Raw genomic sequence first — 24,026 nt, forward strand, 5'->3', positions numbered from 1 at the left:
CCTTGTAAGGGCCGAACAGTGCTGTGGTTGGTCATGAGGTCTCTGTCATAAAACAGGATTCAGCAAAGTTGTATTTCTGCTGAGGGTAGGGTAGGTGTCTGGATCAGCTTTTTATTACTGCAGTGATTCACATACAAGCCAACTTTAGGTGAGATTGACTTTCACTAATGAAATGCTGTTTCCTCCCCAACCCTTCAAGACTAATGAGTGTGATGACAGGGAGGAAACAGTAAACTGGGAGTGAAAAATAAGGAACTAGGACAAAAAGCCCTTAGCCACTTTCTGTTTCTCTAGTTAGTAATCATAACCTAATTTCAAAATGTTTCTACACAAAGTTCCACCTATTCCCCCAGAAAAGATGCACATTTACAAATGAATTGCACAAATTTGGTAAAATCATCAATCTCTACTCAGGAGTGAAATAATTTAGATGTATTTTTAAAAGATTCCTGGATTGAAATAATGAGTGAGGGAAGGCAAGATTGAGACCCACCAGTGAAGCAGTGGATGAAAAACTTCAATAGTGCCCATTGACAAGAGTATTAACTAGAGTCAGCAGAATCAACACTTCTACAAGTGCTAAAATATTACTAAGATCCCCAAACTACTGAGAATTTCAAATCAACAGCAAAAAGGAATAAATGAGCAACTGTCTAGTAGCTACATGGTAAAAACAAATTTTAGTGTCTTGTGGGGGGGGGGGGGGAAAGAATTGTATATATTTAACTGGCTGTTTGCTAATTCATTTACCTAAAAGTCTTTCAGATGTAAGTCTAGAACAAGTTCAAAGCCTATTAGAGCTAAATGACAAGCGCTGGGAAAATCTTATTTGTAACTTTTTTTATTTAAAAAATTACTAAGTGATCTCTTTATTCCATTGAAGTAAAGGAGTGTAAGGGTATGCATCTGATATTACATCTGTATTTATATAGTGTTTGTGGCTTTCTTAATGAAGTAAAACAATTTTGTTGTAGCCTAGCGTGAGTGGAATGGACCCTCCTTTTGGGGATGCCTTTCGGAGCCATACGTTTTCAGAACAGACATTGATGAGCACAGATCTCTTGGCAAATAGTTCAGATCCGGACTTCATGTATGAACTGGTAAGGTACCTTTGGTGGGTTGCACCTTCCTTTTTTCCTGTAAATGAGGGGCTGGTCTATAAGGAGCTATTCAGTGAAAGTCAGCTGTCTGACTTTTCACTTCTGCTTATTATTGGCTTAGTCCCCAACCACCAGGCCATCACTTAGGATTTTAACTTACAGGAGGTTAAGAGAGCCATCAGAAGAGGCTCTGGTATGCCTTATGTTCAGTAGCCTCAGATGGAGCAGAGAGGTAAATCTCTACTGGGGAATGTTATCTGCAGTCTCAAACAGTATAATCTTGCCTAGAAAAAACATTACATTCCCCCTCATTGAGGATGTTACACATGAACGGAACAAAATATAAACTTGTTTATGTTAAATTACTATTTTTTCCAGTGTTGGAGACCCATGAATTAGGACAGTAGATTGCTCATATTTATTGTTTGGCCAGAACAAGGTTTTTCAGGATTTGGATGTACATAGAGCATTTGTAATGGTACATAGAGCCCTTCTTTTCTTGATCGCTTGTATAAATGTGTCTCAACACCTAGCCTACTCCTACACGCTACCTCCCACCACCACCGAAGCCTAAAAGTAGTTTCCACTCTGATGGCTCTTTTATATGTGAAATGAATTGTTGGTCTTAGTCCAGTTCCCAATGGTCAGGTGTGCACAAAATACAAAAACCCATAACACAATTGGCTGGTACTCTTGTTGGCAATCCCAGAAAAGGGATTTATGAAAAAGCATGCTCACCTCTTTTCCATAAAACAGTGGTTCTCAAACTCTTTGGCCCACAGCCCACCCTACTCAACGTAGACCTTTCCGTAGAACACCAGCCAACCATCCATGATGACAAAATGGGTGTAGATGGGGGTGTGCGGTCTGGCCAGGAGGCTGGGCTGTAAGGTGAGGATCTGGCCAGGAGGTTGACCTGGCCAGAAGTAGGCTTGGGTGGTGGTGGGAGGTAGTGTGTAGGAGTGGGCTAGGTGTGCAGGGACTGGACATGAGGGATGGGGGTGTTTACCTGTGTCCACGCACCCCGTGGCTCCAAGGCACTGCCCCCCTGCTACTCCCATTGGTCATGATTCTGGCCAATGGGAGCAGCAGGGAAAGCCTTCAGGTGAGTGGCTTCCTGCATTGCTGTTCCCCCAGATGGGAGGAGAGGGGGACTGTAGTGCACAGAGCCGCTTCCTTCCCCCACAAGCCGGATCTGACCTATGAGGCTTGGGCCTTCCCCTGCAATAGGAAGCCAGTGCTAGCATTCCAAATTTGAGGGTGGGGGACCCAGGGCTGGAGCTCTAGCACAGGCTCCCCGCTGAGGTGAGGGCGTGAGCCTGAGCCTGCGACCCACCTTCAAGACAGTTGCAGAGCACTTGTGGGTACACAGACCACACTTTGAAAACCACTGTCCTAAAAAACATTCTTAAGTAACTGTTGCGCTAGTGCTATGTCTGGCAAACTTCAGCAGCACTGAGTGTTTGGTGGAGGAGGGGGAAGTTGTTTGGTTTTTGTAGCCCGGGGAAAGAAAGGGTAGTATTTTTCTAAAATGTGCCTTATTAACTACTTGTACTATGCACAGGACAGAGAAATGGACTATCAGCAGAGCTCCAGAGACAACTTCCTTTCTATGGAGGACTGCAAAGATATTGAAAATCTAGAGTCTTTTACAGACGTCCTGGATAATGAAGCTGCTTTCACTTCAAACTGGGAGCAGTGGGACACATACTGTGAAGACTTAACTAAGTACACCAAACTAACCAGCTGTGACATCTGGGGAACAAAAGAAGTGGATTACCTGGGTCTTGATGATTTCTCAAGTCCATACCAAGATGAGGAGGTGATAAGTAAAACTCCAACTCTGGCCCAGCTTAACAGTGAGGACTCTCAACCTGTGTCAGATTCACTTTATTACTCTGATTCACTCTTCAGTGTAAAACAAAACCCTTTAACTTCTCTGTTACCTGGGAAAAAAATTACAAATAGAGCAGCAGCCCCGGTGTGTTCCTCAAAGAACATTCAGGCTGAGGCTCCTTTGTCGGACTATGTTCAAAAGGCAAGCAAGCCCACTTCAAGCACACAAATCATGAAGACCAATGTGTATAATAATGAGAAGGTGAACAGTCATGTTGAATGTAAAGACTATGTTAAAAAGGCAAAGGTAAAGATCAGTCCATTACCACAAAGCAAACCAGTGTTGAGTCAGGCACATGCAGATGCAGCAAAGGAGAACACCTGCTATTGTGGAGCTGTAGCAAAGAGACAAGAGAGGAAAGGGATAGATTCCCTTCAGAGTCATTGTACTCCTATTTTGCCTTTTAAAGAGACTCAAGAGCTGCTCATCAGCCCACCCCAGGAAACTCCTGGGCTAGTTGTGGGAGAGAACAGCCTTTCTGCCAGCACATCTGTCTCAGATCCTTCACAGAAGAAAGAAGAGCACAATTATTCTCTTTTTGTCACAGACAGCTTGGGTGAGCAGCCAACCAAAGGAGATCCTGAAGAGGAAGAGGAGGATGAAGAAGATATTGAAGATGAGGACCATGATGAGGGGTTTGGCAGTGAACACGAACTGTCTGAAAATGACGATGAGGAAGAAGATTATGAGGAAGACAAAGATGATGACATCAGTGATACTTTCTCTGAACCAGGTTTGTTAAATGTTGTTGTATATTAGAAGCTGGAAACTCTGTATCTGCATAGCAGTTATTGGGGGAAATATGCTTTGGAATAATTTATAGATATAGATAGTAACATTTTACCTTTGCATAGTGCTTTCATCCAAGGATTTCAAATACAAAATGGAGTGTTATGAGGCTTCATGTTTGTAAGTATTCTGCCCACTTCACAAAGAAGGTCAAGGTCACAGTCACTAGTAAAACCAAGGAGAGAATGTAGAATAATATAGACTCGTAGTTTACTAAATACTATTGCATGTATCTATCTATCCCTTTCCTGAGCTGAGATGTATTGAGTCAATCAATTGATAGTGGGATTCACAGAGTCTTACAGGCATGCAATAGGTCATTTCATTAGGCTTATCTACAGAATTTTTATCCCTTAACGGTTGCCTGGATAGCCCATGTGAAATCCATTGATAGCCTCTCTAGAGCCTACTGGACAGTTGTTCATAATACACACATCAATCCTATATTTGTCCTGAATTGCCCCCTGTTGACAGAACATTAAATAGGACCATGGAGGCAGAACTCTTCTCTTCTCCTCTGCAAGTAAAAAACAAAGAACTAACTGATAAGTTTGATCACAAGGGTCCCCTTGGAACTGTCACCTGGTATTCTGGTCATGCCAGCTGAGCTCACATACTTGTTTTCGGTTGGACCAGAATCTCTGGTCTCCCCCAGCCAAGGCACAGAGTTGGGGGAACAGCTCCCCCTTTACCAAGTAAAAGAGAGAGGCACAGTGGTTGCTCCACCCAGGTAAATTATTTACACTGGACCTGATAATAAACAAAAATGTTTGTATTAAGTATAAAAAGTAGGATTTTAGTAATTGCCAGTGAAAACAGACAAATCAAAGTAAGTTATTAAGCCAAAACAAAATAAAACATGCCAATTAAGTCTAATACACTAAAAGCAATTATTTCAAAGTATGTTCCTCACCACTTGTCCATTGATTCAGATAAAATCTTTCAAAACAAACTTGTTCTTTCTCTCTGGTCTGGGTCTACAGCTTTTCAGAGTTCTTTGTTTTCAGGTTTCTTCATGTATATCCTCTTACAGGGGAGAGGCAATTTCAAAAGCCAGCTGAAGACAAAAGATTGTTTTCCATTCCTTAAATAGACTTTTCCCCAGGGCTGGAACCCTTTGTTTTATTTCCCCATCCCCATGGAAAAATACCAGATTCAAGATGGATCCCAGCTATAAGTAGCTTGATCACATGTCTTTCTAGAAAAAAACAGTTTGGCTTGCAGGAAAAATGAACCATTTACAGATTATTACCTTGAGTAGAGAGCCATTATGTTTCTGGGTGATCAGTAATGGCTCACATATGCACATTTAGAATTATAAACAGATCCACACTTCATATTTCTAGCTTCACATATGAGTGATATGTGCACAGAAATAGAATATACCCATTGGCAGATCATAACTTTAACAATGATATGTTCTATGATGCATTTTTTTCTAAAGTGTCTTGGAGTTATGCATATTTATATTCATAAGCCAATTTTCATAAAGCATGGGGGGCATGACACTAAACCTTATCTGTAAGATGACAATGTAATAACTTTAAAGATAAAATACAAGCAGAGGCTTATAGCTAATGGGCTTAGTATTACTACAGTGTGCATTACGTTTTACACAGCTTTCTAACCTAGAATAGAGTGTCATGGATTATACAGACAATTGACAATATGTAACTTTGGGGAGGAAACTCTCAAAAGTCAGTTAAATTCCACTTCAGCTAGCAAGCTCAGTCAAGCATGATTGTAAGTAGAAGCCATGAGTAGATCTTGTATAAAACAATGTACTGGATATTCAGGGTGCTCTATATTACTTCTACATGTGCATTACGAGTCTTTATTAACATCTAAGCTGTCTCTCTTTGTTGCTTCTGTAGGGAATCCTCTCAGCTTACTCTTTTTTCAGAAGCTTGGAGTGGCTTCTGTTATGCTTTTGTGAGGTATGACTGGATTGCAGTACTGTAACTCCTGGTCCACTGTGCTGTATTAATAAATCTCCCAAGTTTAATAATATGTAATGTTGAATTTTTTTTTTTAATTTCTGGAATTTCAGTTAGTGGCATTACATTAATTTTTTTTCTGACAAGCAATCCCTTCTACCTTCTATTAAACACTACTTTTCCTATATGCCTGAGTAGCGGTCTGGGCCCCAGAAGCTCCCTCAGCCCCAGCTGCTCCCAGGGCAGGTCCGCATGCTGGGACTGGAGCAGAGGCTGTCCCTGGTGCTATTTTTAGTACCACAGTGCCGGTCCCTGCAGGACTTCAGTACTAAAAATAGCACCATAGTCAGCCCCGCTCCAGTTTGAAATAAAGTGGCAGCCACACGAGGCCCATTCCAGCTGGGGCAGCGTCACCAGAACAACCTCACCTCATGCACCCTAGCTCCAGGCAGAGCAAAAGGGCAGCTGGCCTGCCACCAGGGACCCACTAGGTCTCCTGCTGTCGCCACCGCTCATCTTCCATTCCAGCAGGAAGGTGAGCAGTGAACGCTGCTGTGCAGCTCTTAAAATGACATGGGCAGACCTAACATTTTTAGTGCATGGCTGCACAGGCTCACACCTTAGAGGGAACACCAGTCCCTAGGGGAGATAGGATTGGGGCTGGGGCCTGACCCTGCCCTTTACCCTGCTCCACCTCTTCCTTCAAGCTCTGCCCTGCTCATTCCTGCCCCTTTGCCGAAGCGCCTCCCACAAGCACTGTAAGTTGGGAAATTACTGTGGGGCCCTGTTGCCCTCTTCCAGCCCACTGTGCTCCACTTCTCCGCATTGGCAGGGAGCGGAGTACCGTGGCACCAGGGTGCTCTGCTTCCTGCTACTGCAGTGAAGCTGAGTGTAGTGGGTCAGGAGAAGGTGGTAGAGTGGAGCAGCGCAGGCTGCTGAGTCACTCTGGCTCTCACTGCTGTGGTTAGTATAGGTGCGGGGGCAGACTTTTGCTGCTGTCCTGCTCTAGGCCCCCTCGGTAAGCCACCAAGGTGCCCTGGGACCAGTGTTCCCAGTAAGGAGAGATTCAAATGCCGCCCAGCTGATTAGTAGAAAGCCCACAAATACATTTATGTTTCTACTGGTATGCACATGCCTCAATACACATAGAAACAAACTTACTCCACACCCTCCTTTTCCTTGGCTTCAGAGTTTCCTAGGTGGGACTTTGTGGTGAAGAAATAATTGAGAATGGTTTGTCTATGCAATCCTAAATATCTTCAATTTGTGGCTGAAGGATGCTTAGGATGCATGCATGGGTCAAACAGCAGGGGCGGTGGGTATACTAGGTGAGGGAAAGCATTGGAATGGCTGCTAGGAATGGCCCTGCCCACACTCTGCTCCCAGAATGCCTACTGAGGGTGGAGTGCTGCTGCCCCTGAGTGCCTACCCTTCCCAGTCCTTTGGGGCTGTGCACCATCCTCTGTCCCTGGTGCTCCAGGGCCAGGGAGGCTAGGGCAATGGAACCTCCTCCCTGTGGTGTTGGGGGCTCCCATGTCAAACAGACATGGTTACCAAAAGTCTCCAACCAGAGATATATGGGATGCATGTACACTTAAAGTGGAGCAGATGAAGCACTTCAGTTACTGCACAAGGTGAGTAACCTCTCCTTTTGAGGCAATAGGGTTTTGAAAGCAATGCTTTCCCTGTGCTGTGATACGCTGTACGCCATTATATAGTTGGCTTTAGAAAGGAAGAAACTTGCCAAATCATCATGAGTTTACCAACACAGGCATGAAATCTATGTTCCTACATTTGTTATGGCAACAGCTGTTGTGCGGGGGTTCGGGGGGGGAATGATTTAGTTCACATCATCCTATTAATAAGCATTAATTAACAAATATAATCCCAACACTTGCGACTTTCAAAGAATCTCACTTCAGTTTTCTCTCCCACTATCTGTGCAATAAAACCACTATCAGGTTTACTTATTACATCACATTATTCCATGTTGTGTTTCCAGTTATCCATTTTCGTCTGCTCAATTTTTTGAAGTAATGTTCAATATTTTACTTTTCAAAAATTGTGTTATTTAAATCTGGTGTGAAAGGAATAAAATACAACTCATAAAATAATCCAGTGCTGGTTCTATAAGGTTGCAAAGTGAAAAAGTCTGGTCTGTAACCTGGTATAGGAATAAAAACTGAAGTACAAAAATTATTTTTTAAATGTCATACAAACGGTATTGTAATTCAACTCCCAAGTGTCTTATCTTTGTAATTGGACTATTTGTCTCTTCTGTTATTAGAGGTACAGACAATAAATCAAACTGAATGGATCTACCCTCAAGCAGTTAAAATGGGATTTGGGACTGGTGACAGGTGGTGCTCAGCAGAGGGCCTCCTATACTGCAACTTTTTTTTTTCTTCCTTCTTCTCCTCCTATTAGCCAGTTTTGTCAGACTATCATGACCTTCTGGGCATGCTACAAGAGTGATTGTGTTTCTCCCAGGCTTTTGACAGTGCAGATGAGACAGTTTTTTGTGGACTGATTTTGATGGGATAGGATCTTGATTTTTGTCCAACTGACCCTTTAGGATGTTTTTTGTTTAAAATGATATATTGTTGGATAGATTCATGTAAGAAACAAGGGAGAACTGGAATGTTTTGCTGAGAATGGGGGGGGGCGAAGAGAGTGAGGATGAGGGAGATACAAGAAGGCCATCCAACACTACAGCAGTTGCAGAGATGGCAGCTTTCACATTACATGGGGGTGAAAGATTGTTGGTTCATCTCTCCTCTTCCCAACAGAGACTTAGCAGCAGTATAAGAGCAGAGAGGCTTTGGTTGCAGTGGAGACCTCCAATTCAGCAATCGTTGATCTGTCACAATTGTGGCTGCATTAATGGTTATCCATTTGTTGCTGGACTTATGGCAAATGTCAAACTGGCATGCAAGACAAAAAGCCTGGTTCATTAGAGAGTGTGGAGCAAGTCCACTGGGTATTACAGTTAAAAGGTTTTCTCCCTTGTAGTTTCTTGAATGGTTGGTTTGGTACTTGTAGGCACATTAGAATATTTTCAGCCTCGAGTTTATAAGATGACCAATGCAATTTATTCCTTTAGGATATGAAAATGATTCAGTGGAAGACTTAAAAGAAATGACTGCAGTATCTTGCCGAAAAAGAGGCAAACGAAGATACTTTTGGGAGTATAGCGAGCAACTGACACCATCGCAGCAAGAAAGAATGCTGAGGCCATCAGAATGGAGTCGAGATACTTTACCAAGTAACATGTATCAGAAGAACGGGCTCCATCATGGTAAGAGTAGTTTTGCAGTAGCCAGTTAGTGTCTTTGACGCTATCACCTTCAGATTCATGATGTCAGAGGCAGAATAGGTAAGGGAGCTCTTGTTTTGGTAAATGAGAAGAAATCACTGAAACAGTATAACTTTTAGTTAACTGTTAGGAATCCCTAGTGCATCCAGGGAAGAGAGATTGCATATATAATAATAACCTTCAGTATATTTTCCCTCCAGAGGGAAATGCCTAAATTGAGAATTATAATTCCTAAAGTATCTCAGTGGAAATACTAAAATGTTCCAAAATCTGTGCAATATTGCTAATATCACAAATTTAGTAACAAGCCTGATCTTTGCCCCTTGATACTGATCTAGTGTTGCTTGTAGTAGAGTTGACCAGTATGTTGTACTGAGATGCTGGAACACAGCAGGCCTCACCACCACGCACACCTCCTGCTGGACACTCTGGCTATGTCTAGACTGCAGGCTTCTTTCGAAAGATGTTCTTTCGAAAGCATCTTTCGAAAGAGCATCTTTCGAAAGATCGCGTCTAGACTGCAGGCGGATCTTTCAAAAGAAAAATCCGCTTTTTCGGAAGAGAGCACCCAGCGAGTCTGGATGCTCTCTTTCGAAGACGGCCTCTTTACATTGAAGAACGCCTTCCTTCGAAAGAGGAACTTTCGAAGGAAGGCGTTCTTCCTCGTGAAACGAGGTTTACCGCCATCGAAAGAAAAGCCGCGTTCTTTCGAAATAATTTCGAAAGAACGCGGCTTGAGTCTGGACGCAGGGGAAGATTTTTTCGGGAAAAGGCTACTTTTCCCGAAAAAACCCCTGAGTCTGGACACGGCCTCTGGGAATTAGCTTTCTAGATCTGGAGCGCCCCTTTCAGCTGGTGCCTCGCCCACTGCTACCTATTTTTCCTCCATCTCTGTGTTACCCATGGCATTCTCCCTCTGGATAGTACCCTCAGGCCTTGCTTCAGGCTCTGCAGCTTGGGAGCTTGTCTGGCCAGAGCTTCCCCAGCTCTGCCTGCCTTTCCCCAGCCCTGCTCTACCTCAGAAAGCTTCTAGCTTCCCTGGCAGCCAGGTCCCTCCTGCTGCCCAGCTAGAGCAAGAGTGAGTCTGACTCCACCCCTCCAGGCGCCTTTATTTATACTGCCCTCAGATGGGCCCTGATTGGCTAATTCCTACCATAGCTGCTGGCCCCATAGCTCCAGCCCTCTCCCAGGGCTGGGCTTTAACCCCTTAAAGGGCCAGTGCGTGGCAGACGCCCCCTCACAGATGCCCTTTCATTCAAAAGACAACTAACCAAGTCAACAAGGTAGAGGTCTCTCTTGCCTGTCTCCTCCTCACGCACTTCTTGCACCCTTGTTGTGTCAGTTTTGGAATAATCCTCCTTTCTATAAATACTTAAAAACTTTTTGAACTTGTTACACCCTCATAGCATCTTAAAGTAATATTCTTTCCATCTACTAAATATACATCATATTTCCATTCTGTGACTTTTTTTTACAAGCCAATTTCCTGTACTATGGTCATTATGGATGCTGTAAAGGAGGGACAAACAAGCTTTGAGAATAGTTTGTTTTTCTGTTTTGTGCCCTCTGCTGGTAGTCAATTCCCTATCTGTTCATAATTCTGAAGTGACATTGAGGTTAATGTAATACACTTCCTTAGTTGTATTGTTAACATACTCCTGTACTTCCTTTGTTATTTTTAACACTAATAGTTTTCAGATCCCTTGTTTATAAAAAGTAATGTTACTTGCTGTTCTGTTTGGAGTGGAAATGTTTAAATTCAGTTAATGTGTTTGTCTGTTTAAATGTGGAAAACCTGATAAATTGCAAAAAATAGCAATATATCTTTATCACTAACAAATATGTATCTGTATATTCATTGCACTTCTGTTCATGTTTATTAGAAAGTCTTCAGTACTTTCTTCAGAGGCATGACTTGGAGGGCTGTCCTTCAAGACTTTTGTACATAGAACAACTCTTCAACACAATGAGTTCTGTATGCTGAAGGCTTGTAGAATTGAGCACTTCGTTAGCATCCAAAAGTTACAGAATTTAACATGTCATAAGGCATCAGCAGGGCTTTCGCACAAGCCATTTTAGTTATCAGTTCAGCGGGAAAGTGTCTTGGAGAGGCAGTGTTTGCCGGTATCTTTAAGTAAATTAGTACATTTGCTGTTTTAAGTAAACTCGAGGGTGAATGTGCAACAAACAGATATTCCTAAGGAATAAAGATTCTGAATTTCATGCTCTTATTCTTAGTAAAATCAAGCTGACTCTAAAAGAAATACAGGAGATATGTGAATTGCTTATGTTTTATGTACACAAGTATGTATAAAGAAATTTCATTAAAGATATTCACAAGGAGTTGACTACTCTGTTAACTGTGCTTAGATCAAGCTGTCTTTATTGTAATTCCAACCCTTAACTCCACTTCATGAAGATAATAAAACAATCCACTTCTCTATTTCTTGAGAATGTGCTGGTCTTACAAGTGAGATGAACTGAATGAGCTAGAATGGGAAGGTGTTATGGAACCTTTGCTGTTTTGTCTGTCAGGACTTGTACACAGTTCAGGGAACATGCTGCATCCCACCCACCTGCTGTTCATGCATCTCAGTCCTAACCAACAGTTTTTGCTCTTCTGGTTCTGAACAGATTGTCAGTAATACCAAATTGAGTGGTAGTTTACATTGCAAATGGTCACAGGGCTCTGATAGGTTGCACCCATGACTCCAATGATGAAAAAATAAGCACAGCTTCCTACCAAGGTAGTTTCAGAATGTTTTTCAGATGTGTGTTTCTCTGTATTCTAACAAACCTTAACTCAGTTGCCTGTGTACTTAAACAGGAAAATATGCAGTAAAGAAGTCACGGAGGACTGATGTGGAAGACCTGACTCCTAACCCCAAAAAACTTCTACAGATTGGCAATGAACTAAGGAAACTGAATAAGGTGATTAGTGACCTGACACCAGTGAGTGAACTTCCCTTAACTGCCAGACCGAGGTCCAGAAAAGAAAAGAACAAACTAGCTTCCAGGTAAACTTTAAATGGCTTTTACCTGTGTAAATTAATCCTATTGAGATTATTCCAGACAAGTGCTGTACAAGTGAGACCTCTTTGAATTTCTTATTTAGAGAGAGGCTGCTTGATTCTTCACAAGCATTGTAAGGTTAGTATTGCTTTAACAAAAAAACAACCTAACGAAAAAATAGGGTATCTGATTCACATAGAAAAAGGCAAACTTGATTGTACTTTCTTCCTATTGGAAGTAAGCCTAGCTGATAAAAGGATGGCTATTTGAGTTAAGAAACAGGAATCTGAAATTCTACTGGCACTATTTTGCATTTCTTTGTGTGTATGAATGATACCAAATATGAGCAGTTGGTTGTAAAGAATATGTGGAAGCAGATAATAAGCCATAATCTCTGGCAGCACAGAGGAAGTTAGCAATAATGAATATTCTATAGTGATTAGAGGCATATTGATTCTCTCCACTACAGGGCTTGCAGACTAAAGAAGAAAGCCCAGTATGAAGCCAACAAAGTGAAGTTATGGGGTCTCAACACAGAATATGGTAACTTTCTTTCACATACACAATTTTTCCTCTATCTTAGTACAAGCAGTTACATGTTTTGTATTTTCACATCACTAGAGTCATACCTAGCATGCTTTTTTAATGCTGAAAAAGGATATTGGTATTTAACTTGTAGGGAGTGCCGATTCCTTGCTTTGCTTATGATTAGTTGGTTGTATTGTGGTGATTTATTTTAGGCTCATTGTCATAAGTACGTAGGGAAATTCAGTTCCTGCTCAATATAGATTACCAAGTGATCTGATATTGTCTTTTTCTGTAGATAATTTGTTGTTTGTGATCAACTCTATCAAACAAGAAATTGTTAATAGAGTGCAGAGTCCTAAAGATGACAGAGGAACTAATATGGAGCAGAAGCTTGATGTACTTATTAAAGATACTCTTGGTAAGGAATAAACGTAATCAACCACATACTCCAAAACTGCTATGTAACAAGTGTTGAGTCCCTTAAGCCTAATATTTCTGTAGGAGACAAAGCACTTGCCCAAATATCACAGAACTTGAATCATTCTGTTTGGTTACTGACCAACAGGAGGAATTTTGAGAGATTTTGTATTAAATAAAATATGGCCTTATGTGGAAATAAAAGTGTGACGTAGTGGGGGGTACCTTGCTGGTTGCTATGCTGGGCAGTGGGTTGTGAGTGACCTTCACTGGCTGCTGCCTGCAGCATGGCCCAGCAGGGCAGGGGATGAGTCATTATGCAAGGGGGGCTTTGAACCTGTCTGACGAGTTCTCCCCCAGGGAGCAGAACAATGGGAAGAAGGGGAGTGGAGCCCTGGCTGGGGGCCAGGGCTGAAAGTGAGTTAGTTAGGTTTCTGGCTGGTATCATGGAGGAAGCAGCTTAGGCAACGGGCTGGAATTTAGGGGCCCAGTCTCCCCCATCTCAAGGAGGGCTGAGGCATCCTAGGCCTGCCCTGTAACCAGATTACATCTGTTCTGTGCTGTATCCTGGAGAAGCAATAAACACCCTCTATTATACTGGCTGGTGGAGTCTGTCCATGCCATTATGGGGGTGCAGGAGATGGAAAAACCCCAACGCGCCGTCACAAAAAATGATCTTAAAGTACATCCCTCTTTCCTTTCCAGGACTACCTGTAGCTGGTCAAACATCAGAATTTGTGAACCAAGTTTTAGAGAAAACTGCAGAAGGAGACCCCACTGGTGGCCTTGTAGGGCTGCGAATACCAACGTCAAAAGTTTAACAGACATCATTTCACCTATTCCCATTTGGTCAGAGCGCTACCTGTGTTAAGTACTCCACTGTAAATTTCATTCTGGTCTGCATGTCAGTTCAGCATTCTGTAAACACAATTAGGTTCCATAGTTTTTTAATAACAATGCGGTAGGATAAGTAAACCATATGATGTAAAATGCATAATTAGCATTTTTGGAGCATAAACCATATAGTATTAAAGCTGTTTCAGGCACAAATACAGAGAGATTAGGTGTTCTTAAACCTAGAACCAGATCATACAATTTGCTTTAGAAGAAAAAACACAGTTTGTGCTAGTGGAAATTTTAGCAAAATGCCAAACATTGTGGCAGGTTTATGCTCTGAGTAAAATAAAAATTAAGAGGAAGCATTCTTTTGTAAACTGTCAAGGTTTAGTGGTGTTTTTTTTTTTTTTTTTAAGAATTACTGCTTTTTTTCTTTCTAAAAATAAAACCAGTAAGCTTTCTTTGCACCCATTAACTTGTATATAATGCACACTGCATTAGAGCTAGTGTGCCATATAAGACTTTAATTTTTCAAGCTAAATATTCTATTTAAATGTCTGTGAAAGTAAGAGCAGAAAAAAGTATATTCTTGTGCCTTGTATTTTGGGGGGAGAGCTATAAATATAAGCTGGTAAAGTTTTTCTACAATGAAAACCCTGAGGAAAAAATAAGATGTATAGATGGTAAGATTATGGGGTTCAATGTATTTGTTCCAGCTCTTACAAATTTTTGAATGTATATAAGAATATGTTGAAAATGTAGATATATGCCACAGAGTCTATGTATTGTATAAAAGATGGCTCTAGAAAATTCAATTTCGGTACTTGGCCGGAAGAAAACAAATACTTGCACATTTGCGATTGTTTATTTTTGTACCAAAGACAAATGCAACTGATATGGCAAACTGCCAGTCTAAGTAAAGTTTTGCACAGCTTACATGATACTGTACTGAATGTAAAAAAAAAAAAAAAAAAAAAAAAAAAAAAATTATTAAAGGTCAGGGTTAGGGATCTTACTGAACTGTGAATTTTTTTGTTTGGGTCCAATTATCTACAGAAGGAGCATTCATACATAATATTATTTTGCTGTTCTTCTAGTTCGCTTCAATAGTAGATAAGTTGATGACCATCTCGAAGTCTTTACATCTTTTTTTCGCTACATTTACTGTAGGAAATTTTAATATATTTGGATTTTAGTATGCTATTGGAAAAATAGTTTTCAACTTTGAGAATCGAAAAAATATATATTTAGCTTGTTGTAGGATACTTCCACCAGACAACCAAAATAAAATTATTTTTATTGTAATATGTATATATGTAAAGAGGAAAAAAAGAGCTACAAATAATCTAATTCCTTAGTTGCCACTTTTCCAGTTGATGTATTATTATGCATGTGATGTTTCAAAGGATCAGCACAGGCTTAAAAAAACAAAATTTATAGTTTTTCTTTTATATTTTTGTACAGGTATTTCAGACTAGCTTCTTCAAACTTATATGTGATTTATTCTTAATTCAGTAGTTTCTATGATTGGGAAATACTAACACACATTAGTTCTTATTTGCTCTTCTGCTCATAAGAGTCTGCTTTGTTAGTTTCTAGAATGCAAATGAATAGCTTTATCTCTTGACGAGAAAGTCCTTTATGTCAAGGCAAGATCATTCTCTGGTTTCATGGACCCCTTTTTCCTCTTTTATTTAAATATAATGACAAAACACTGTCTACTGAGAATAGAAATACCAAATACTTTAAAATGTAGCTGCTGGAAAAATGCAAAAAAAAAAAAAAAAAAGTTCATGAAGGTTTTCTTCCTGGTCCCTTTGGAGAATTTCTCTCCTTTGTGTAGTTTGTCTAAGTTTGTACTGTGATACCTTTTATGAATAGGTAGAATTATTTTTATACCTAAACCTTTTGTGTAAGAAGGTCTGAAGGTAGTAAACTAAAGAGTGGAAGACAAAATGGCAGTCCTGCCACATGCTTGTAGTATGTCCACAACTTATTCTACATTTTGATATTCTGAAAAACTTAAAGGTGGAGGAAGCCAAAATACCACTACTAAATTGTCACATTTTTTCCTTTAAAACTTGGATCTAGTAAAAAAAAAATGAACATTTGTTTAAAGAACTTACAAAACTTGAGCAGGAACTATCTGGGGTTTTTATTAGGGTTTTGGGGTTTTTTGAAGGGTGGGTGAGTGTGTGCGTGTGTGTGAGAGAGAGAGATGGGGGTTATATGGCAAGAGGAGAAGCACAGGTTATAGTTTCAGAATAGAACATAAATGGGTAAGATGCAATGTCATGTAAATTTAAAGTCATGGCTATACTGAGATTTGAAATAATGTTAGTCCTTTCTGGTGTTCAAACATTCTTGATGCTAGAAAGGTGCAAACGCTATATCAGAACTTTACAGATGAGGCAGTATTTCAAAAAACAGCAGTTTTACAATCAGGTAGGACTTACATGACAAATTAAACTGACAATAAGGCAGAAAAAAGCCCTTTTCTAGCTGCTCAAGAATACTGAGCTAACATTGCTTATAGCTTTTATTTTGTCTGAAAACCAGAATATGATTTTGGTCTAGCATTTCAAAAAGACTTTGAATCTAGTGGATTCCATACCCTTGCATTTCAGTGTTTTCTATGTATTATTTTAAGTTAAATAGTTAAAAGCTTTTAAATAGTAGAGCTTTTTAATGTTGACACTTTATTTTGTACCTATTTATATAAGTATGTATACCTTAGAAAAGCACTTTGTTTAAAAAGAAGAAAAAATTGCATTTTTATATGATTCCTGCCATTTTGCTGCTAACTCTGGGCTGGTCAGAATGCTGCAGCGATACTTGATCTAAATAAAACCTGGCAGTAAAATGTAGAGTAAAGTTAAGACCTTTGCAGGTTTAACTTTATCATAAAGATGACATAGGCAAGCTGTGCAGCTTTACATTTTAACCAGGGGACTCTGTGGCATTTAAACCGTCTAGAAATGGTTGTACTTTAATGCCAGTAACAATCTGCTTCCTCTCTAGTGTCATTAAAATATATACGTTTAGTGTACTCTTATCACAAACAAATCTTATAAGGGTTAAAAAATGTACATGTTCTGTTTTTTGGAAATTGTGGCATGCATTTTGGATGATCTTTAGAGAATAGCTCTCTAAAGGCTTTCAGCATTCATACATGGTATGTGGATCTTTATGAAGTCCTTGAATATTTTTGAGTGTAGGCATTGTGAATATTCACTTTAATTCTGTCATCCAAAACCAATTATACATTTTGATTTAATAAAAACTAAAAGCTCTTCCTTCTTTCTGATACACTGGATTCTCTAGACTTTGTTTTCTTTTAAAGCATGCTGTCAAACTGCTCTTGTTAAGATCTTGTAAGCCTGAATTTGGGTGCCACACTTTTTGAATCAATATGATGGACTGCTTGTTCTACTGTACCATGTATGATTCTTGTCCGTTCTTCTTTCCTTCATGCCAGATTATGATGTGGCTTTATATTGTGCCTTACTTGTACATTTAGAACTAAATGTTTTTATTTTTCATGCCCCTGAACCTGTTAAATCCTTTGACCCTTCTGAAAGCAAGATCAGAACTATGATAAAAGCATCATGAAGGAACTTCAAATGGATCTGATTTCAAATTCTCTTAACAGTCTCTTTGTATTTGTATGAAAGACAAATTTTGAATGGCCTTTGAGAGATGGGGGTGCTAGGGCTAAACAAATCAAATAAAAAATTATTTCTACTACATCCCGTCAGCTAATGCTTTCTCTGACTTTCATGAGTTTATCAAAGTTTCAGGTGTGGGATCTTATTTGTTTTAGTTTAAGTCTCCAGTTAGATGCGGATGGGCGTGATTCTCCCCTCATAGTGGTTTAAATCAAGAATAACAACATTGACATCAGTGATGCACATTGACTTAAAAGTGATACAAAAATCAGGTCCAGATATGCTCAGTTCATCAGCTTGAATTTTAAAGCTCTTTTTCCAGTCGGAAAAAAGCAGTAAAGAGCAAAATTTTTCCTTTACTTAAAAAACCTTTTTATAATCTAAAAAGGGCCAGATAATTTCTGAAATAGTGTTGACAGTTTGGGTTTCATTTTTAAAATCTATACCATAATCTGAAGTTTTGCCTTCATTTAATAAAATAGATGTTAGTTTATTCACAAAAATGTCATGAATGGATGTGCTTTTATCTTCCATAAATCTTTTTAAACATATAGCTACGGTATGTTTAAAAATGAAAATGTTTCACCTAATTATTTTGATAGGGTTGTATACAAGTTGCCTTCAGCAGAAATAGCAAATATAATTTTGTTCTTCAAACTTGCTTAGCAGTCTTCCTGAAATGGTGTTGCAGTATATCCCAATTATGTAACATGAATGTTAGTATCTTTGGCCTTGGGACCTGAATTTCAGGAATGTGTCTAATCATGTTTTTTCTTTTATTTTAAAGTTAAAGGTTTTGATTTGGTACCACTAGTTCAGTATACTACCAGATTAAAATTAGGCTTGTTCACAGAGCTGCAGTTTTGGTTTACCCTAAGGATCATGCAAAGTACATTTAAAATAGTTACTGCTGAAGTGTCTGATTATTGTTGTAACCATATAAAAGGCATTACCATGTTGAGAAAACACCACATTTCAACATTCCAGTTTGCGCTGGAGATATTTCAGTCAGTATTGCAGAGGTGGCACTCTAGAATATATTTTCTTCACCGCATCAAAATACTGATTGATACCTTGCTAATGATATTTGATTTACATTTTACAGTAGGCCATGATTTTTAATGAATCAAAGATGGGAGGGGTTGCTGAATTTTTATTCCCCTTAGCCTCTTAGACATTCATGAACTTCCACAAAGGCAAATGCAGATTATGCATTTATTAGTTGTCTTTCTTTCTGTTGAGCCAAAAATAAAGCTAGATCTGTTTAAGACAACTCTTAATTTTCTTTTTAATCGGGACAAAAACCCTAAACCATTTTTAAGCAAGCAATATATGCTGTAGTACTGTGTCAGCCTTTAAAGACTGATTGGGTTAGGAACATTGGTGAGTCAGACATCTGGATAAGCCAAACTTGGGTGTGTGGAGTGGCTAGAGTAAGAATAACTCTTGTCTTGGGCTTCGCAATTACAAATGCATCTTTTACCCCAATACTTCCTCTTTTTTTTTCCTTTCTCTCCTTAAAACCAAACAAAGTAGTGCTATTAATGTAGCTGCTTTTTAAACCTTCCTTAGAACACTATATTCTGCTAACTGCATTTTTGTTGACTGAATCACCTTTTTCAGGCAACTTTATCTTTCTAAAAGATATCTCGTAGCTCAGTAATTGTGGATAAGAATGAACTCTAAGGCTAATGGCACATGGTGGACTTAGTGAACTGATTGAAAGGCAAAAATTAAAATAATTTTAACAAAACGTGGCAACCTGCTCTGCTTGTGCTCAGGGTCATGTTTGTAATGCTGTCCTCAATACTTTGTAGTCAATTTCCAACTGGAGCGCCGAAAAATAGTACTGAAAGTCTCGTGTCTCTGTCAGAAAATAATTTTACCTTGTTAAAAGCATGATCTGTTAAGAGTTGCAATGTTGAATGTTGGTTAATAGTTGTGCAGTTTTCTTTATAAAGAGGCACAATTAAAATATTATTTTTTGTCAACTCTTGTCACCCTGAAGCCCTAGCACTTCTATTCAGATACAAACTCATCAATGTATGCAACATCCTTTGTAATTTAAAATAAAAAATTGTGGAGAAAAAATAGTTCTCAAATTCTTATGCTTCCTGTATGAGGTGTTCTCTCCTGCAGTGCAGCAGCTGAGTGCTACTTCTGGAGTTATCAGGTAAAATTATTTGGGATCCCCTTGTAGAATGTGTACTGACATTGCAGGAAACATGAAGCCCATTTTTCCTCACAGAAGTGGGACACCACAGTGATCAACAGGGTAAGCGCCTCCTCTTACCCCCACATTGTGCTTTGATGTTCCTCTTGGAGGGGCCATAAAATTATCCAAATGTCTAGTAATGTCTGTCTCTGCAGTTCTCTAATTAAGGGTGGGAACATAAAGTTGGTTGCGACCCTGATTGAATGGGGTTGCCAGGGCTGGAGTTAGACTTTCTCAGGCCCAGAGCTTAGGGTACAGGCCTCTTTGAACGGGGCTGAAGCCCTTGGCTTTTGCTTTGAGCCCCTCACCCAGGGCAGCAGGGCATTTGGTCCTCCTCCTGGGTATGTGTATATTTTTATTGTCAGAAGAGGGTTGCAGTGCAATGAGATTTAAGAACTCTTGCTCTATCCCAGGAGTGGGCAATTTTTGAGGGGAGGGCACTCCAAGATTTGGTAAGTGGTCAAGGGCTGAACTCTTCTATGTTAATGGAGAAGGTGCAGGGTCTGGGATGGAGGATCGGGAAGGGGATTGGGGAGGGGGGGAGTTGTTGTGAGCTGGGGCAGATGATTGGAGTGCAGGGTCAAGGAAGGGGTTTGGTCCAGAAGGGGATTTTGACATGGAGGGGTGTAGAAGGAGGTGAGGGGCTAGGAGTGAGCTGTGACCAGGAGCAGGTATGCAGGTCAGGGTGCAGAGGGTTTAGATTGTGACCTGGGTTAGGGAGCTGGGATGTGGGAGGGGGTGGAGTACCAGGTGTAGGCTCTGGCAGGGAAGCACTTACCCTAGGTGGCTCCCAGCCAGCTGTCCAGTGGGAGCCTCGGGCAGGTTCCCTGCTTGCTGTGTCCCCACACGCTGCTTAAAGTGGCTGGCTGCTGGGGCCAGTGTGTGTGTCTCTGTGACATGTCATTGGGAGACAGGGGCTCCATGCAATACCTGCACTGGCAAGCACAGCCAATGGGAGCAGCAAGGATTGTGCTTGGAGTGGTACAGTGCATAGAGGACCCCTCCCCCCACCCCCCCCCACACACACAGTCTTCCCCAAAGAGGTATGTGCCGCGTGGGAAGACCCACACTAGCCCCAGCAGCTGGCTGCTTTGAGCAACATGTGGGAACACGGCAAGCAGGGAGCCTGTCTAAGGGTCCCACTGGCCCTCAGGACATTGGGAGCCAGAGTATTGTGGTGGACCTGATCCAGATGTTTGGCAGGCTGCATTTTACTTGCCTCTGTGCTATCCCGGTTCAGTTCTTGGCATCATAAAAGCAACTAAACATTAAAAAGGCCGTAGAGCAGTTTTTAAACTAAGTGATGGGGGAAAGCCGATTGGTGCGGAGATGCACGTAAATCGGAGGGAGACTTCTCTTAGAGGAGAATCCATTGATAGAGATTCTCTAAGCTGTAGTCAGAAAGAGAGGAGGGGAGAGGACAAACCATGGGCCAGAGCAGACAAACAACCGCATTTTAAGGAATCCAATGCATCAGGGAAGGTCAGACAAATAAGCAGTGGCAAATTTTTAAAGTGCTTTTACACAAATGCTAGGAGTCTGACGAATAAGATGGGTGAACTGGAGTACCTCGTATTAAATGAGGAGATTGACATAATAGGCATCACTGAAACCTGGTGGAATGAGGAAAATCTGTGGGACACAATCATACGGGATTATAAAATATATAGAAAGGATAGAGCAGGCTGGATGGGTGGCGGAGTGGCACTGTATGTGAAAGATAATGTAGAATCAAATGAAATAAAAATATTAAATGAATCAACATGTTCCATAGAATCGCTATGGATAGAAATTCCATGCTCCAATAATAAGAAATTAGCAGTAGGGATATATTACCGACCACCTGACCAGGACAGCGATACTGACATTGAAATGCTGAGGGAGATTAGAGGCTACCAAAATAGAGAACTCTATAATAATGGGGGATTTTAATTACCCCCATATTGCCTGGATACATGTCACCTCAGGAAGAGAAACAGACATAAAATTTCTCAATGGCTTAAATGACTGCTTCTTGGAGCAGCTGGTGCAGGAACCCACAAGGGGAGAGGCAATTCTTGATTTAGTCCGGAGTGGAGTGGAGTGCAGGATCAGGTCCAGAAAATAACCGTTACAGGACCACTTGGGAATAGTGACCATAATATAATAACATTCAACATTCCTGTGGTGGGAAGAACACCTCAGCAGTCCAGCACCCTGGCATTTAATTTCAAAAAGGGGAATTACACAAAAATGAGGAGGTTAGTTAAACAGAAATTAAAAGGCACAGTGACTAGAGCCAAATCCCTGACAGCTGCATGGAAACTTTTTAAAGACACCATAATAGAGGCCTAACTTAAATGTATACCCCAAATTAAAAAACATAGCAAGAGACCTGAAACAGTGTCACCGTGGCTTAACCGCCATGTAAAAGAAGCAGTGAGGGACAAAAAGGTATCTTTTAAGAATTGGAAGTCCAATCCTAGTGAGATAAATAGAAAGGAACATAAACACCGTCAAATCAAGTGTAAAAAAGTAATAAGAAAAGCAAAAAAAGATTTTGAGGAACAGCTAGCCAAAAACTCAAAAAGAAATAACAAAATGTTTTTTAAGTACATTAGAAGCAGGAAGCCTGCTAAAAAACCTGTGGGTCCCCTAGCTGATCGAGCTATAAAAGGAGCAATCAAGGACGATAAAGCCATTGCGGAGAAACTAAATGATTTCTTTGCTTCAGTCTTCATGGCTGAGGACGTTGGGGAGATTCCCAAATCTGCACCGTCCTTTGTGGGTGATGAATCTGAGGAACTGTCCCGGATTGAAGTGTCATTAGAGGAGGTTTTGGAACAAATAGAAAAACTTAATGTTAACAAATCTCCGGGACCGGATGGCATTCATCCAAGGGTTCTAAAAGAACTTAAATGGGAAATTGCTGAGCTATTATCTGTGGTTTGTAACCTATCCTTTAAATCGGCTTCCGTACCTAATGACTGGAAGGTAGCCAACGTGACACCAATATTTAAAAAGGGCTCTAGAGGCGATCCTGGCAATTACAGATCGGTAAGTCTAACTTCAGTACCGGGCAAATTAGTCGAAACAATAGTAAAGCATAAAATTGTAAAGCATGTAGAAGAACATAATTTGTTGGACAAAAGTCAACATGGTTTCTGTAAAGGGAAATCCTGTCTTACTAATCTGTTAGAGTTCTTTGAAGGGGTTAACAGACATGCGGACAAGGGGGATCCAGTAGATATAGTATACTTGGATTTTCAGAAAGCCTTTGACAAGGTCCCTCACCAAAGGCTCTTGTTTAAATTACATGGCCATGGGATAAGAGGGAAGGTCCTTTATTGGATTGAAAAACTGGTTAAAAGACAGGAAACAAAGGGTAGGAATAAATGGTAAATTTTCAGATTGGAGAGGGGTAACTAGTGGTGTACCCCAAGGGTCAGTCCTGGGACCAATCCTTTTCAACTTATTCATAAATGATCTGGAGAAAGGGGTAAGAAGTGAGGTAGTAAAGTTTGCAGATGATACCAAACTGTTTAGGGTAGTCAAGACAGAAGCAGACTGTGAGGGACTCCAAGAAGATCTCACCAAACTGAGTGATTGGGCAACAAAATGGCAAATGAAATTTAATGTGGATAAGTGTAAAGTAATGCACATCGGGAAAAATAACCCCAACTATACGTACAGTATGATGGGGGCTAATTTGGCTACGACAAATCAGGAAAGAGATCTTGGAGTTATCATGGACAGTTCTCTGAAAACTTCCACACAGAGTGCAGCGGCGGTCAAAAAGGCAAATAGGATGCTAGGAATTATTAGGAAAGGGATAGAAAATAAGACCCAGAATATCTTACTGCCCCTGTATAAAACTATGGTACGCCCACATCTTGAATACTGTGTACAGATGTGGTCTCCTCACCTCAAAAAAGATATTTTGGCCTTGGAAAGGGTTCAGAAAAGGGCAACTAAAATGATTAGGGGTTTGGAACGGGTCCCATATGAGGAGAGGCTAAAGAGACTGGGACTTTTCATTTTAGAAAAGAGGAGACTGAGGGGGGATATTATAGAGGTCTATAAAATCATGAGTGGTGTGGAGAGGGCCGATAAAGAAAAGTTATTTATTAGTTCCCTAAATAGAAGAACTAGAGGACACCAAATGAAATTAATGGGTAGCAGGTTTAAAACGAATAAAAGAAAGTTCTTCTTCACACAGCGTGTAGTCAACGTGTGGAACTCCTTGCCAGAGGAGGCTGTGAAGGGTATGACTATAATAGAGTTTAAAGAGAAGCTAGATAATTTCATAGAGGTTAGGTCCATAAAAGGCT

The 24,026-nt window shown here is 40.5% G+C and overlaps 1 protein-coding gene across 2 annotated transcripts in view; it reads left to right on the plus strand.

The window, feature by feature from the left end:
* CREBRF (CREB3 regulatory factor) overlaps positions 1–17,580 on the plus strand; it is a 36,449-nt gene extending 18,869 nt beyond the window's left edge. The window contains exons 3-9 of one of the 2 annotated variants that reach the window (XM_006138136.4): positions 975–1,100; positions 2,665–3,730; positions 8,827–9,021; positions 11,867–12,056; positions 12,521–12,594; positions 12,875–12,997; positions 13,702–17,580. In XM_006138136.4, the coding sequence (XP_006138198.1) occupies positions 975–1,100; positions 2,665–3,730; positions 8,827–9,021; positions 11,867–12,056; positions 12,521–12,594; positions 12,875–12,997; positions 13,702–13,817 (1,890 nt within the window). In that variant the 3' untranslated portion in view covers positions 13,818–17,580. Of the gene's footprint in view, positions 1–974; positions 1,101–2,664; positions 3,731–8,826; positions 9,022–11,866; positions 12,057–12,154; positions 12,190–12,520; positions 12,595–12,874; positions 12,998–13,701 lie in introns of those variants that run through there. The other variant, XM_075900265.1, reaches the window with a different exon arrangement.
* Positions 17,581–24,026: the final 6,446 nt, after the last annotated feature.

The sequence above is a fragment of the Pelodiscus sinensis genome, chromosome 17, assembly GCF_049634645.1.
Source record: "Pelodiscus sinensis isolate JC-2024 chromosome 17, ASM4963464v1, whole genome shotgun sequence".
Taxonomy (NCBI): domain Eukaryota; kingdom Metazoa; phylum Chordata; order Testudines; family Trionychidae; genus Pelodiscus; species Pelodiscus sinensis.